This window comes from Amphibalanus amphitrite, unplaced genomic scaffold (assembly GCF_019059575.1).
Source record: "Amphibalanus amphitrite isolate SeventyFive unplaced genomic scaffold, NRLGWU_Aamphi_draft 000025F_arrow, whole genome shotgun sequence".
Lineage (NCBI taxonomy): Eukaryota > Metazoa > Arthropoda > Thecostraca > Balanomorpha > Balanidae > Amphibalanus > Amphibalanus amphitrite.
Window position 1 is genome coordinate 1,350,627 of NW_024881521.1, and position 14,819 is coordinate 1,365,445.

At 52.8% G+C, this 14,819-nt stretch overlaps 1 protein-coding gene across 1 annotated transcript in view; it reads right to left on the reverse strand.

The window, feature by feature from the left end:
- Positions 1-4,397: 4,397 nt before the first annotated feature.
- The window catches only part of LOC122394164 (plexin-B-like), a 69,650-nt gene continuing 59,228 nt past the window's right edge, over positions 4,398-14,819 (reverse strand). The window contains exons 8-25 of the mRNA XM_043390855.1: positions 13,245-13,469; positions 12,790-12,956; positions 12,454-12,541; positions 10,766-11,014; positions 10,232-10,490; positions 9,911-10,056; positions 9,524-9,697; positions 9,171-9,323; positions 8,742-8,975; positions 8,141-8,467; positions 7,824-8,008; positions 7,430-7,621; positions 7,073-7,229; positions 6,729-6,942; positions 6,206-6,388; positions 5,808-6,014; positions 5,466-5,625; positions 4,398-5,299 (exon numbers count right to left, since the gene is read on the reverse strand). Of these exons, the coding sequence (XP_043246790.1) occupies positions 4,837-5,299; positions 5,466-5,625; positions 5,808-6,014; positions 6,206-6,388; positions 6,729-6,942; positions 7,073-7,229; positions 7,430-7,621; positions 7,824-8,008; positions 8,141-8,467; positions 8,742-8,975; positions 9,171-9,323; positions 9,524-9,697; positions 9,911-10,056; positions 10,232-10,490; positions 10,766-11,014; positions 12,454-12,541; positions 12,790-12,956; positions 13,245-13,469 (3,783 nt within the window). The 3' untranslated portion in view covers positions 4,398-4,836. The remainder of the gene's footprint in view (positions 5,300-5,465; positions 5,626-5,807; positions 6,015-6,205; positions 6,389-6,728; positions 6,943-7,072; positions 7,230-7,429; positions 7,622-7,823; positions 8,009-8,140; positions 8,468-8,741; positions 8,976-9,170; positions 9,324-9,523; positions 9,698-9,910; positions 10,057-10,231; positions 10,491-10,765; positions 11,015-12,453; positions 12,542-12,789; positions 12,957-13,244; positions 13,470-14,819) is intronic.

Sequence of the window (14,819 nt, forward strand, 5' to 3'; positions counted from 1 at the left end):
CAGGAAAAATCTTATTTCATCGAGTTCTTGCAAGTCCCCGATTTTCCAGACACTTGGGTCATTGACCCGACCCGAAAGGTCAACCAATTGGGTAAATAGGACCTTTAAATGGGGTACCATCGGCTTCTTTTCGTCGCAGCAGTAAGCATTCTTTTTCCGAACTGGACCCTGCTCGGGAATGGCACTAGGCCGACCGAGCAAAAAAAAAAAAGAAAAAAAGGATCGAGGGCCGAATGGCTGCGAGTGCTGATTGCGATTGACACCCCCCCCCCCCCCACTCGCTTTACGCTATTTGTATCGAAAACCACCAGCCGAGCACGGGTTCAGGTTACTGGCATTGTAGGCACTTACCTCAGATTCCAACGTGGCACCAGCTCCCCGATTCAGTCGATGGTCTTTTTTGACGCAGCGGACTGGGACCAGCCGCCCCTCACCCTGTCGTGAAATCCGTGAAATCGACATTGACATGGCGCCTGCAGAAATCAGCAGGCTGCTACAACAATTGCATTTCCGGCACACCGGTGCCAAACCCTACGAAGTGGGAGCACCACAACACTGTCATCACTATCCACGTACTTCTGTCACGCCTGAGTAACGCCTGCATCTAAAAAATCGTTTTCTCACGCAAAATCGTCACGCGCGCCGCGCATCCACTACACGGAAATTGCAGAGGGCGCCACCTTCCGATCAGCCGGCCGCAAGTCGGACGGTCGGACCCCTCCCCTCCCAGCTTCCATCCCTCCCCGTGTGGATGGATAATGGTCCTGTGCCGGGGGCTACGATCGGTTTACGATTCGGTTTTCACATCTAACTAGTCGTGGTATAATAAGTGATGCCAATTTTCAGAGAATTGGGAAATCGCAGCGAAATCAAATGCCAACCGAAGCTACGGAAAACTGAAGCCAGACATCGAAATTAGGTAGGTAGGTAGGTATTTGCAATTTGGGGAATGGAATACTCATCACCGTTCCGCGCTTCTATCCTCATGATACTGAAATCCTTCTCCTCCACGCCGCAACCCCCCTCCGGACTGGTCAGGCAACTTTATCTCATGCGGGCTGCTCCCTTGGAGCGGCACCGCTGCTCCCGAGGGAGCGCACCCCGTAGCCGGGTGCAGTGAGTGAGTACCTTGGGGCTGGATGGCCTGTCCTCTAGACGGGTTTAGCCCCGGTAACTCACTAGGGTGCCTGCCCAGATCAATGTCTCCCCCTATATCCTATCATCCTCCCGGCTCTGGAATGGTCCCATTGGACCGAAAGGGTCTAACCCAACAAAACAAACAAACAAGAATACTCATAAAACTAACTTTCCCCAGATCGCGATCCCACTTAAGACGCACATACCTACCTTTTTCCTCAATGTTCAGATCCCCTGTTTCGTGTCGGACAGTCGCCGCCATCGACACAGTAGCTTCTATCGCGGCATTTTGGGGTGACCGTTTGCGCGGCTGAGCATCTGCACCGCCCACCGACCTGTCCCTCGGGACGGGCTCAGCCGCGGCGGCGGACCATGGTGCTTGCCCAGACCGACGTCCCCCTCATATCTTGCAGTCCTGAAATGGTCTCGCTTCTTGGTCGCCGAGCGCCGCACTGGATACGGTTCTATAACAACCACGGCATAGAAGTGAACTATGTAGTGACCCATCAAACCATTTGAGTTTTGACGCCCTTTAATGTCATGCTTTATAGATGATTACCGTTTACCCTTTTCTAGAAAGTTAACCCTCGCCCGCACATGGGGGGGTGGTTGCCACCCCCCCCCCCCCCAGGCAGTCTTTCTGCTCTGCACTCAACATTTTTAGAGCTAGATGGCTGATTTTTCGTATAGCTGCTCGTCTATCCTTTCTTGATGTCCACTGAAAATTTCAAGTTTCTGTGATTTTTGGTTTCGGAGATATGACCTTGTTTTTCAGGTCATGTCATGACCCAAATGGCCAATTCTCAACATCTTGCGTTTGCCATGGGCGTTGTGAGCTTTTGACACCCTGATTTCGGCCTTTTTTGCCAGTCTTACCTCCCACCTATCATGGAACATGTTGTTCGACGATGTACAGGGGTCAAGGTCAGGGTCAAGGTCAACCTAGGTCATCTAAGATAATTGCGTTTTAGGCAAGCTGAATTTACTTTTTGTGAAGTTTTTTGACTGAATTTTTGGTAAAAGCTTCTCAGATCATGGTTTCATGTAATATGGACCCAAAAACAATCGGTGCACACATCAGTATACACACAGACACACACAGACATACAAACACATATAATTGACCTTGACCTAACTTGACCTGAAATGACCTCAGCAACAAAAATCTGGTCGGATAGTGTGACAAAGAGGTTCTAGCTGGCTTGGCACCAGAAAACAGCATCGTCATCGGTATTTGATAAGCAGCGCACTTGATATCCAACGGTGACCCAAAACAGCAACATTTTTTAGTTTGACCTGACCTGGAAGGTCAATGACTGACCTGAGAAGGTAAAACTGGGTATCATTGGATTCGTCTCTTCCCAAAGAATCTTTTTGGTCTTTACTGCTAAGCTCTATCTCCAACAGGAACGAAATGGCGCGGGGGGGGGGTGGCAACCACCCCCCCCCCCCCATGTGCGTTCTAGGATGGGAAAATGGCATGTGCGGGCGAGGGTTAATGATACGGGCTGTGCTGATAACCGCCGTCCAGTAGCTGATCGCGCCGGGCTAGCTGCCAGAGCTGGGAGTCCCGTTTATCGAAGCGACAAGGACCCGGGGGATGAGTTCCGTTTATCAGGTGGACCTCTCCCATCCCCAAATGGACGTCCGGTTAATTGGTCGGGTCAATCCAATCCCAGTGTGCGCCGCTGAAACTTGGGCTGACCTGCCTTCGTTGAGACTGAGCTAACTTGGACACAACTCGACACTCGAGAGGCTAGATGGATGTCAGCTAATTAGTCAGTGGTAGCGACCAGGCAGCGTTCATTGTCATTTGGGTCTGCTGGTGAAGGATGTCATAGATTTAGAGGGCCAGGGCGCTAGTAAAACAACTTTATATTTTGATTATTAACCCGCGCCCGGCTGGGGGTCCTGGAATTCCACGCCCTGCTGGGGGGGGGGGGGGTGTTTGAACACCCCCCCCCCTTGTAACTCGGCTCCTGGGCCACGTAGCGATACGCGGAAGGCGGCGTTCGAAAGAGCGTCAAAAATAATGACGAAATCACTTCGGTCAATTTTTTGGTCAGGTCAAAGGTCAGGTCACCAGGGGTCATTGAAGGCAAAATTTCGCCGAGTTCCAGGTCGAATGTCGAAAATTTCCAAGAAGCCAACGCATAACTCGGGAACCAATAGAGCTACAGCGCCGCGGAAAAGCGCATTCGATAGCCCTATTAACGCCCTTTCTGAGTAATCCTCTCAGATTTGACCTAACGTCAACGGTTTTGCCTGCAGGGGGCAAAAACTGCAAAAATAGCCGATTTTTTTCGGAAACAGTTTTTCTGCAATTACCTTTGACCCAAGCCTTGTACGAGCTTACTTTTACCGGCATCGTGTTCCTCTCGTCAAGACGCATCGAATGAACTATAACTTGACCTTGAAAGGTCAACTTGAAAATTTGACCTCAGGTCAAGGTCATGACCTGACCGGAAAGGGTCATGTTGCATATCAGTCGATCCATATCGTCGAGCTGAACACATCTAAGGCGTTTTCATCGCTCTAGCATGCCTCTATCAAAAGTTATTTGCGAAAAACTGTTAGATGCCATTCGTGACCTAAGATGACCTCAGGGCATAAACAAGGGTCACGGACACCATTTTCATGTTCTGTGTGTCTAAACCACTTGTAATTCGGTGTTTGGGAGTATTTATAATGTCTTTCGTCCAAAAGAGGCCCATTTCAATTTTCTCCCATTGACTTATAATGGGGAGGTCGCAAAATTGACCTGACCTTAGGTCATCGATATCAAAATTCTGAGATATACATTTTGTACATGCTATTGCTCTTAGCAATCACTGAAAGTTTCAAAGCGATCGGTCACTCGGTGTAGCTATGACAGACATTGAAACTTTTTATGAGGTGAGGTCACTTCAAGTGACCTGGTGACCTGACCTTGAATGACCTTGGTCTGAAATTTTCACAACATGTGTAGAATTGATGTATGATAAGGTGTACCAAAAACGGCGGCGCTCCGCGCCGCCGTTTTTGAGATATTCGCGAAACACCACAAGGGGGGTGCTCAAACACCCCCCCCCCAGCAGGGCGCGGGTTAAACTACACATCTCGCCGAACTATTTGAGTCTACCGACTAATTTGAGCCACTATTTGGCTCTTCGTCATAACGCAGGAAACAATCGGACACAACTCTGATCGTTCGCGTTCGATATCACGCAGATCAACACTACTATATCCCTCATACGCTATGCTCTGGGGAAACCAGCCGCTAACAAAAACATATTTATTAACAATATATCACGTTTACAAACACACACTATTCAAAGTATCCGGCAGCCGGGACCACCTCTGACGGTGAGTAGGTCCGCGCACCACTGTCTGTTCGACACCACATGCAGCACAGAAGGCAAAATGGCTACCACGGCCTCCCTATCAATGACGAATCTCACTCGGTCCCTGGCGGTTGCGGTGAGAACCTCACCACTGCTCGTCTCACAGACGTGCTACGCTCTCACTGACTAGGAAATAACAAATGCCTGCCGCTGCCGATAATTCTCTGGGCTCGTGTCGTCAGGAATCAGGCTGCATGTGTGGGGAAACAGGCGGTGCGTCACACGCGGCGCTACGAGATGCGATTCGAACGTTCAGACGGTTCTCAGGCAGCCTGGCGTTTCAGTCCTGAAGCTGCCACAGACGGCGGCTGGCCGCTCAGCAGATCGGCGTCTCCAGACTGGCGGCGATGTTTGAAAGACGGCTCGAGAAGAACAGCTGCTGACAGGTGGGCTCGCTGTCGAGCGCCTGCGCGATCGGCTCGCCGTACTTGGTGATGTAAATGTAGAGCTCCTTGAGCGCGGCGATGGCGTCAAACTGGCCGGCGTGGTGGCGCGACAGCTGCTGCAGCAGCACGGCCAGGTCCTGGTCACTGACCGGCGGCCGGCTCCGCACCGACTCGAAATAGTCGCCCACCATACACTGCCACCGACCAATGTCCTTGGCAAACACCAGCTTGTGCGACGGAGAGTTTTTGGAGATTGTGTGCGGCGTGGGCAGACACGCCTCCACAAGGCTCTGGGATATCACAGTGAGACTGGACTCGACGGCGGGCGACTTGTCCAGGTCAAATATCAGCTCCGGTCGGCGGATCAGGTTCGCCCACATCCGCAGCGGCAAACTGTCAAAAAACAACACTGGCATCAGAACAGAAGATCTCCCACATTTCAAGATGTAGCATTTCGTTTCGTACACCAACATCATATGAGCAAGTCTTAACAATCATCAGCATTTAATCAGCATAATCGATCAGGGAAAACATCGAAACATCTCGATTCTTCACTCACCAGTTGGCCTTCCAGGCGTGCAGAATCTCGGGCTCTGCGATGTCCTCCTGCTCTGCCTGCTGATCCAGCGTGTCAAACAGCCACTTGACGACGGGAGGCGTGTGCTCGTCGGCCGTCAGAACCGACGACACCATGTCGTCGATGAACTGCTGCAGCATCGCTGTAAGGGGAGAGAAAGACAGGGAAGGTTAGCATCAAAAAGGCAGGTGGGATCTCAGGGGATTCAGAAACAGAGACCAGAAAACACGAGGAGTAGCACTTACTACGTAGTTCGCTCTAAATGGCAAGCTTACGAGGAGGAACGGCACATCCTTGAACTCCTTGACACTACAGTTGACTCACCTTTGGTAGCGAGTAGCCGCGTGAGGAACACCTCAGGCACGGCTCTGGCGGCCGTCTCCTGACCACCGGAGCCGCCGCCTCCGCCAGCCGGACCCTCGGGACGCACCAGGTGGTACACACGGATCTCGGCGCCCGGCTTCACGTAAATGTTGGAGTTGGTCGTCATCGGCGACAGGCCAGAGGCTGTCGTGAAACTGCTTCCGGCTGCTGTAAGGAAACGGTTCCTTCAGAATTGCAAGGCGTTCGTTCGGACATAGGTCATGATTGCATTATGCTTTACAAAGCAGCTGAAAGAGTCGAATCATGACAATAGCGCGACATCCACTCCGCCAAAATATCTCATCAACCGGCCCATAGCCATACACGACATCACCACAAGAAGATCCGTTGTCACTTACATGACGGCGTGTTGTTGTACTTTTTCGTTCTGACCGTCTCCCTGGCCTGCACGAGGAACATGGTGGCGATCTTGTTGATGCCGTAGTGGGAGAGGGTGTTGATCTGCCGCCAGCCGTCCACGGTCCTGCTGGTGGCGTCCTCGTCCGCCAGCGGCGTCCGCTGACCGTCCGCCGTCAGCCACTCTGAGCGGACGAGAGACGGACACGGGGTCAGACATGTGTGGCGTAGGCAGATTGACTGGTCACGACACGATATACACGAACAAAAGAACCGTGTTGCAGGACAGAACTAAAAATAGCATGGTTTTGAGACAGATACCGCACTGAGCTGCCCAGGGCATGCCCCAAAGTGCGTCACTGGCATTTTACATTTAACACCAAAGGTCAATGGTCGCTTTAGTCGGAAGTTCGGTGGAACCAACCCGTCGCTAGCCAATGTAATCATAAGAGATCACCAGTTTAGCGTGGATAGGTGACTCGTAGAGTATGAAATCGAGCGAAGCACGGCGGAAGCATCTCTCACCCAGCGCGACGCAGTGGTGGCTGGGCCGCTGCGAGGCGGGCAGGCCGCAGAACACGGCGTCGATCACCTTCTGCTTCACCTGGCTGATGGAGTCGCAGTCGAGCGCGTGCACCGTCACCTTGTGACTGACGTCCTCGTAGTGGCGAGGCTGACCCTGCTCGTCCGTACAGGGGATCTTCTCGTATGGTGTCTCCTGGGTGGTAACCAGGAGCGTCTGGAAACGAAAGGACCTGAGTTAGTGAAAAGAAGATGGCGACCGTATGCCTGAACTCGCATTCTCCTAGCATCATAAGGGAAGATTTTGCGTAGACAGAGTTACAGCGAGCCTGTGCTGTTTTCCTTACCACGCTGTTGTGTTCGATCTGGGGTCGGAGCAGCCGCTCCTCTGCCAGGCTGTAGTGAGCCTCCAGGGTGACGGCGTCCACGGGGCCGCACGAGATCTGGTGTTTGATGGCCTTGGTGAGCAGGTACAGTCGGGACGACAGACGCTCCCGGATGTTACTGCGGACAGAAAGAAAGTTTAATGGAGATCCTTTGCTACCCAGCCTGAAGTTTCAGCTTGCATCCTTCATAGTTTTTATTGCCAGTTATTTCGGAGTCAATTTTTTAATGATATGTTGCAAATTTGGCTTTTTCGATCGGCATTTTATTGAAAACATGATAGATATGAAATAATACATCATCAACTCCAGCGCACCCACCCGTAGAGGCAGACGGAGATCCAGTTGGTGAGCAGCTTCTCCATGACGGTTTCTGTTCGTCTGAGCATCAGGTGCGGGTGCCTGGACCTGGCTATGCGGGAGATGTGTCGGACCAGCAGCTGGTGGAGCACGGTGGTCAGGTACTCCATGTTGGTCATCAGGATCACCGTCAGCAGCGACGCCACCGTCACCCTGCAGCGGACGCAGAAATTCAAGATCATCGTCATTCGTCACCCTGAAGGACACACGTACATTGTGGTATGAGTGGTAATGAGGTTCAGATAATGAGAAAGAAGAGGGTTTATTTCTCGTTGATTCTTTTCCTTTCTGCTCACAAATATTCACATGCCCTACAAGCACCTCGAGCAGCAGCAGCAGCCGTTGTATCACCTACCTGTCGCGAATGGAGAAGTCCTTTTGCCGCTCCATGGTGTCGATGACAGTGACGAGGAAGTGCTGGTTCCTGACGAGCTGCTCCAGCTGCAGCATGGCCACGTCCAGCGAGGTGCGAGGGCTGGTCGGAGACGACGGACGCTGCCGGCTCAGGATCGGGTGCTCCGCGATGCCAGGGAACAAAATCTGAAACGAACCAAAAAAATTGTGAATACTGATCTCTCAATGATGGTTTTAGCCAATAAGACTGCTCTTTATGCCAAAGGCACCTAAAACTATGAAAAGATTGCCACAACACATCAGTGTTTGACGACTTGCCTTGGCGAGGAACTCTCGCTGCTCGAGACAGTCGACCTCGTCGGGGTTGAAGGTGGCGGCCAGGCTGCTCAGCTGGGCCGGCAGGTCGGGACTGGCCGCCGCCAGTGTGTCCCGGCCGCGCCGCGAGTCCCACGTGCACATGGCCGCGAACGCCTGCTTGCACTCGGAGCGGATGTTGTTCTCGAGCGTGTCCATCTGGATCTGGATGCGCTTGTACTCTCGCTCGACCTGTGTGGACTTGCGCCGGTAGACGAGCAGGATGAGCAGGGAGGCCAGCACGAGCACCACGGCGCCGGCCGCGATCCCCGCTATCACCTCGCCGCTCAGCTGCAGATAACAGAGACGGGGCAAAGAGAGTAGCACAGTCAGCATACAGCCGTACTACCCACTGATTATTGGTAGTCGGGTGATATGGCATGAGGAAAAAGAAGTAATCTGCTGATTGGTCGTACAACAACGATGAAAATCAGCAACAAATCTGAGATATTAAATTAGCAAGCATTTTGCAGTAGCTCTCCTGTATCTAGTAAATGCAATTTATGATTTTCCCTGGCAAATTATACAGCATTTGTGAAACATCGATCCATGCAAAATGTCCCACCTTGAACGGTCCGGCGCCGTCGTACTGCAGGTGTCCGAGCGGGAAGCGGAGGTTTCCGACGGTGACCTGCACCAGCGGCAGGCCGGTCTGCTCCGAGAGCAGCATGCCGTCCGACTGTCGGCGCGGCGGCACACAGACCAGCTGTGTGTCCGTCAGCGTGGTGACGTTACACGGCACGCCGCCCACCGTCACGGCCGTGTCACGCTCGTCACTGGCGCCGTTCAGGTTCACACCCTGTCGACAGACGACATGAAACACAAGTCACCTTAGGATCGTCATAAAAAAGGTATTTACAAATATTATCAGCACGCAATGGAAGCTACCACCTTAAATGGGCAAAGTTAATTAATTTACATATTACATAAGCGTACTATAGTTGCTCAGGCCAGCTATTATTTCTTATACAGAGCATAAAAAAACGCCACATACCTCAATGACGAGTGTGTCGCCGCTGAAGGCCTTCACGTCCTTGGCGAACGGAAAGTAGACGGGATCCTCCACGTACGTAATGGTGGACTGCACCTCAGGGAAAGACTCCTTCATATCGAGAACGCTCTTCACACTGTCCATTATGAATCCAATCTGGAACAGTTAATAAACATATTAAGCGAAATGAGGCCGTCATTTTCTTATCCATCGATATCACGACTGCAGTGTAAAGCTCTAGAGCGCTGGAGTAAAGCTCTTTCTCATTGGGGTAGAGTCGTGCTGGCCCACCTGCAGCTCCTGCTGGGGCGGCGCGAGGAACTGGGTGTTGAAAGGGGGAGGGTCGGAGTACCCACCTGCAGCTCCTGCTGGGGCGGCGCCGGCAGCTGGGTGTCCGGGGAGCGGTACATGCGCGCCGCGCGAGACTCGCCCAGACGGAGCAGCTCCTGCTCCGGACCGGCCGGAGCCGAGAGCCGGGGCACGGCCGGGGACGGGCACTCCATCAGCTCGGGGGTCAGCACCGTGCAGACCTGAAACATGGATCAGAGACGACAGTTTCAGGTTAGGGTCGGCACTCAGCGTTACAGATATGGTACCCAGTAGTGAGAAACCATCACACCACCTGCCTACTTGCAAAACTCATCAAGTACCAATGCTCTGAATTGGTGATTGATAAGCTACCCGCAAAACAGATTGGTCTTCAATCAAATATCAGCAGTTTGCATCCGTTCTCGATGACCTACCGTGGCGTTGATGGGTCGGAGGGCGGTCTCGTTGAACACGATGATCTTGGGCTGCTGTATCGAGTCAAACTGACGGCCGTGGACGGTCAGCGGCCGGCCGCCGGAGACGTAGCTCTTCAGCGGACGGATGTCCAGCACCACCGGGTCTGGGGGGATACAGCGAATGGTCAGGGGGTTATCCAATAGCAATGGGTCTGTGGATTTAAATGAAAAGGCACATCTCATAAAAATATAATTTAAGTGATTATCAGACATCAAATTTGTTCACAGAAAAAGCACAGCATCGACAGATTGAAAAAAAAACATTTGCAAATTTCTCACCGTCCACATAGGCGAATGGAACACTGAGCCTCCGTTCGGCTCCGTCCACCGTGACCTTGACCTGGCTGACCTCCGTGACCTCTGGCGCCGGCGAGGTCATACACGTGACCCCTTCGTATCGCGAGATGACCCGACACGGCAGGTCACCGACTGAAACGGTGATGCTGGAGCCGATATCCAGGTTGGAGCCGGTCACGGTCAGCCTGGTGCCGCCGCTGCGCGGGCCCAGCCGCGGACGGAGGTCGAGGACGCCCACCGTCTGACGGAGACACAGTCATGTCAGGTAATTACAACTGTTCGGTCTCTGACACCGAAAAGGTGAAAAATGTCATTCTGATAAGCGCAGGAAAAAGTAAAAACAAATGATCCGTTGCGTAAAGAGTTGTGTAAAAGGTGGTGGCTCAGCGCAATCTTGTTTCGGTATTCTCACTCGTCAGCCTAGTAATCGAGAAGAAAATATGAGGAATAAAATTAACCTTTATAGCCTTTATACTTTTTACCCTTTATACTGTATCTATAGTACCTACGGCTTACCTTGAACTGGAACTTTTGCGCGGAGACTGCGGATCCGGCTTTGGTCTCCAGTTTGACCGTTTCCTCCGCGGGCTGGGTGACGGCGCCGGTGCGGCACATGACCTTGACCGAGACCTCGTAGTCGACAAGGTCACAGGGCACCCGGCCGACGAAGATGCGTCCGGTCACCTCGTTTCGGTGCAGTCCGAGGTTTCTGCCCTCGATGGTGATCAGGGTGCCTCCCTCCAGAGGACCCGAACGGGGGTGGATCTGAAAAAGAAAGACATAATAATCCGACATAAGAGCTAAGGAGATAAGCTTACTCGTGATATGAGACATTCTAATTATGTCGTACACAGAATGGTGCTGCGACAGCAATTGTTTATTTTCAATATCACGCAATATCTGATCAGAATCGCCTTCAATGAAGGTATTGAAATACGTCAATAATACGGCTTGACTCCACGTAGTCCGTCAACAAACACCTGTCACGCACATCACACTAGACAATGCAGATCTCACGCCAGCCACCTGTCACTCAGCGCACGGACAAAGCCGTTCGGCCCGACTCCGATCAGCTCAGCCTCGTCCCGCGCCGGAACAGCTGCCTGTTGCCCCCCTCCCCCCCCCCGCCTGAGTGACGTCACCACTCGAGCTGTCCGGCGGCGACTTTCAACAAGTCCGGCTGTCGATCGGGCCTCGGAGGGTGTATCTCATTAGACCGTGACGGAAAGTCGATACCGGGGGAGCGGCGACTGATCCCCGAGCCGATCGAACCGGGGCCGGCCGAAAACGACACCGGCCGCGGCGGGATGCGGTCTCCAAACGGCCGCAGCGACGCGGGAGGCGCCGTTAGACGAGTGGTTTGTGAGGCAAGGAGGTGGAGCCCGATGGCCCGGCACTTCCTCAGTGGAGTGAGAAACAGGGCTTCAGGTCCGTTCATCGGCGGGGTTACGATAAATATTTAGAGTATTTTTGGAAACGGAATCAGTTAGCTCAACTCCAAAGGTCTCGTTTCGATGGAAATGTTGCCTCTGAAGGCCTCAGGATACAAAGAATCTTTGCCTGCTTTGATCCGACCACCGTAGTTCGTTCGCTTCCTCTACGATTTGATTTACATTTTAATGAGCGCACGCACTGCGTTAAACAAGAAATCAAACCAGCAGTCCATCCGTACCGCTCAGCTATTCCTATACTACGTTCCAGCACCCAGAACAGTCGTAACAATCGTAGACCGTTCTCCGAGCCAAATTCATCCAGCTTTGGCAGCGTCTAGATGTCTCCAATAACTCTCTGCGGACGCCACCCGCAAACACCATCAACGTTCGCGGCGGCCGTCTGATGTAATGGAGCCCCCTTTATCGGCCACGACAGCCGAGACCGGTACGCGTGCCGCCGGTTCATCATTTCTGCCGGTCTCCAGTGAGCCCCGCAGATAAACGGACGGCGCAGATAGCGAGACAAATCTGCGTGCGCGCACCACGAGAGACTTCCTTCCTTCCGTGCTATTCTTCTTCCGAGGTTGTTCTTTCAAACTGCTCTCCAACGTAAATGCCGCAGCGTACAAAGCATTCGGATAACAAAGGATCGCGGTCTGCGCGACACAATGGTCTGGTGTGCGCTGCATTTCAATGCTAATGTCGCGGGTATGTCCTTGGTGGAGGTTGCGGGCACCACCTCGCCATTCGTCGAGGTTCTATCTCACTTACCCGATCAATCTGAGGTCGGGGACACTCCGTCATCGGGGTGCGGCGACACTGCTCGCTGAACCGGCACTGTCCGCCGCACCACTTGCACCTGAAATCAGACCATTTACAGGGCTAAAGGACACACGAGTCCATTCAAACTACACAGTACACATAGTTGAAACATGAACCCAAATGCCCGGTAAACTATTTGATGGTCACACTGAAGCATAGTTTTTCATAAGGTGTGCAAAGACAAGCATTTTTGTGTTCTAACGACGATAAATTCGAACTAATTCGAACTCAGTTTGCGAATTCACTAACCACAGCGATCTTATATCCCTTGGTCTGACTATTTACCTGTATCTGGGGTCCCTGGTGAGGCAGAGGGAGCAGTCCTCCGACCCCTGGTGGGTGGCCAGCAGGGCGCACTTGTACAGTGTGAAGTTGACGGAGCCGATGAGGTTGCCGTTCCAGTTGGCCGTCACCGTCGCAGTCAGCAGGGACGTGTCGGACCGGTAGGAGAACTGAAAAGGACGGCAGTAGTGCTTACTATAGCATTTAGCAATATTGTAAAATGAATTAAAAATAAGGTTGCGCTGGAGCATTAAAATTGCAATCAAACAAGACGCTCGTCGCCCATATCATTAGCAGATGCCATGATCATTGCTAAAATCAATGGAGTAATGGACGTTGTTTTAATTTTATTTCTCTCATACAGGGCATCTAACAAGAAACTGAAATAACAGATGACTGCATTAAAATCGTCTAAGCGATGCAACCGCTCCTAACCGTATATAAGAAGTGCCACTCACCATTCGCTTCTCGCAGACGATGAACTGTCCGGCGTCGAGTCTGCCGGGCACCAGCACCGTCCGGCCCTCGATGACGATGACGCACGTGTAGCTGGACTGTCCGGCCAGCGGCGACGGCAGGTTGGTCACCTCCAGCACGAGGCTGTGGGCGACCTCGTCAGCGACCAGGATCGGCTGTCGGGGCGGCACCACCGCCGGACAGCCCAGCTCGGACGGAGAGAGAACCTGAAAAGACGCGGGGCAGAAAGTCGGTTGGAAGGGGCGGCGGGAGCGGTGGCAGCGGAACCTGTCTGTAGCAGACACGTTTGACTAACCAGCAAGGTGTAAGGGATTTCGACCGAAAACATGTACGGCTAATTTGACATAGGAATACTAAGCAGAATGCATAATGCATTATACGAGCTCTTCCACTCAAATGCGAAGAGTAGTGAGCCGCAGCCAGTGGTTAGTTCATCCATCCCTCCACAGATGGCAGGAGCGGCATGTTGTGACGCCGAGGCGCACCTGAGGCCGCCAACATAAACAGACGGAGGCGTTTCATTAGCCACAGCCTGCCCGGCTATTAGCAGTGTAATGAGCGGCAAAGATAAATGACTGCACTGCCGGCCCGCTCGGTTATCAATAATACAGGGCACTGTAAGTGATTTGGAGTTGCCCGGGGGCAGAGATTACTAGACTGTTGGCCAGACAGACACAGAAAGGATGGACGTCGCGGGTTGGACAGCCCACGAGACGCACAACCTGGTATCTCGGTTCAAATCCCACCTCACCTCACCACATGGTCAGCCAGTCAAAAGGGTCAGCCCACACGCCCCAGCGCACACAGACAGACAGACACACAGCGCAACAAATGGACTCCACGGCTGTAGACGAGGGACCATTAGTGAGCTGAAAGACTCCTCCCCCGGCCGGGAGTCCATGAGACGGTGTCGGGCGGTCCGGCGCGGTGTGGGGTGACTCCGAGCGAGCAATTAGGGACACGGGGACGATTAATTCTGGTACTAACGACAAACACAGTGACAGACACACAGAGGCCTAGTTAGCGTGCACAGATCGGATTGGGGGCGGAGAGGCAGGGCAGCGTGGGGTGCCCCGTATGGGTATTGGGGTGCACTGACCTCAGAAAATTTAACTTTACGGAATATCGTGCATGCTCACGAAGTAATAAATGCATAGGATCTCGTTTGAACACGCCTGAATTCAAGCACTAGGGCCGGGAGGGAGGGAGGGAGAAGAGATGGAGAGAGAGAGAGAGAGAGAGAGAGAGAGAGAGAGAGAGAGAGAGAGAGAGAGAGAGAGAGAGAGAGAGAGAGAGGGAGATGGCGGGGGAGAGGGAGAGGGGGCGTATCGGCTAACCTGAGTGACAATGGTTGTCATCCTGCAAGGGACTTCACCGTGAGGGTCGAACAAACTCGAGCTGGGCTCTCAGTACCAATCAGCTAATCGAACGAACACTTCGACTAGAGGTGGCAAAATGTGGACCCGGGGACCCGGTCTATGGAACCGGTCTGGACCCGGATGGGTCCAGACCGGGTCTCCCAAAATATTTGGCCGGGTCCAACCGGGTCCTATCAT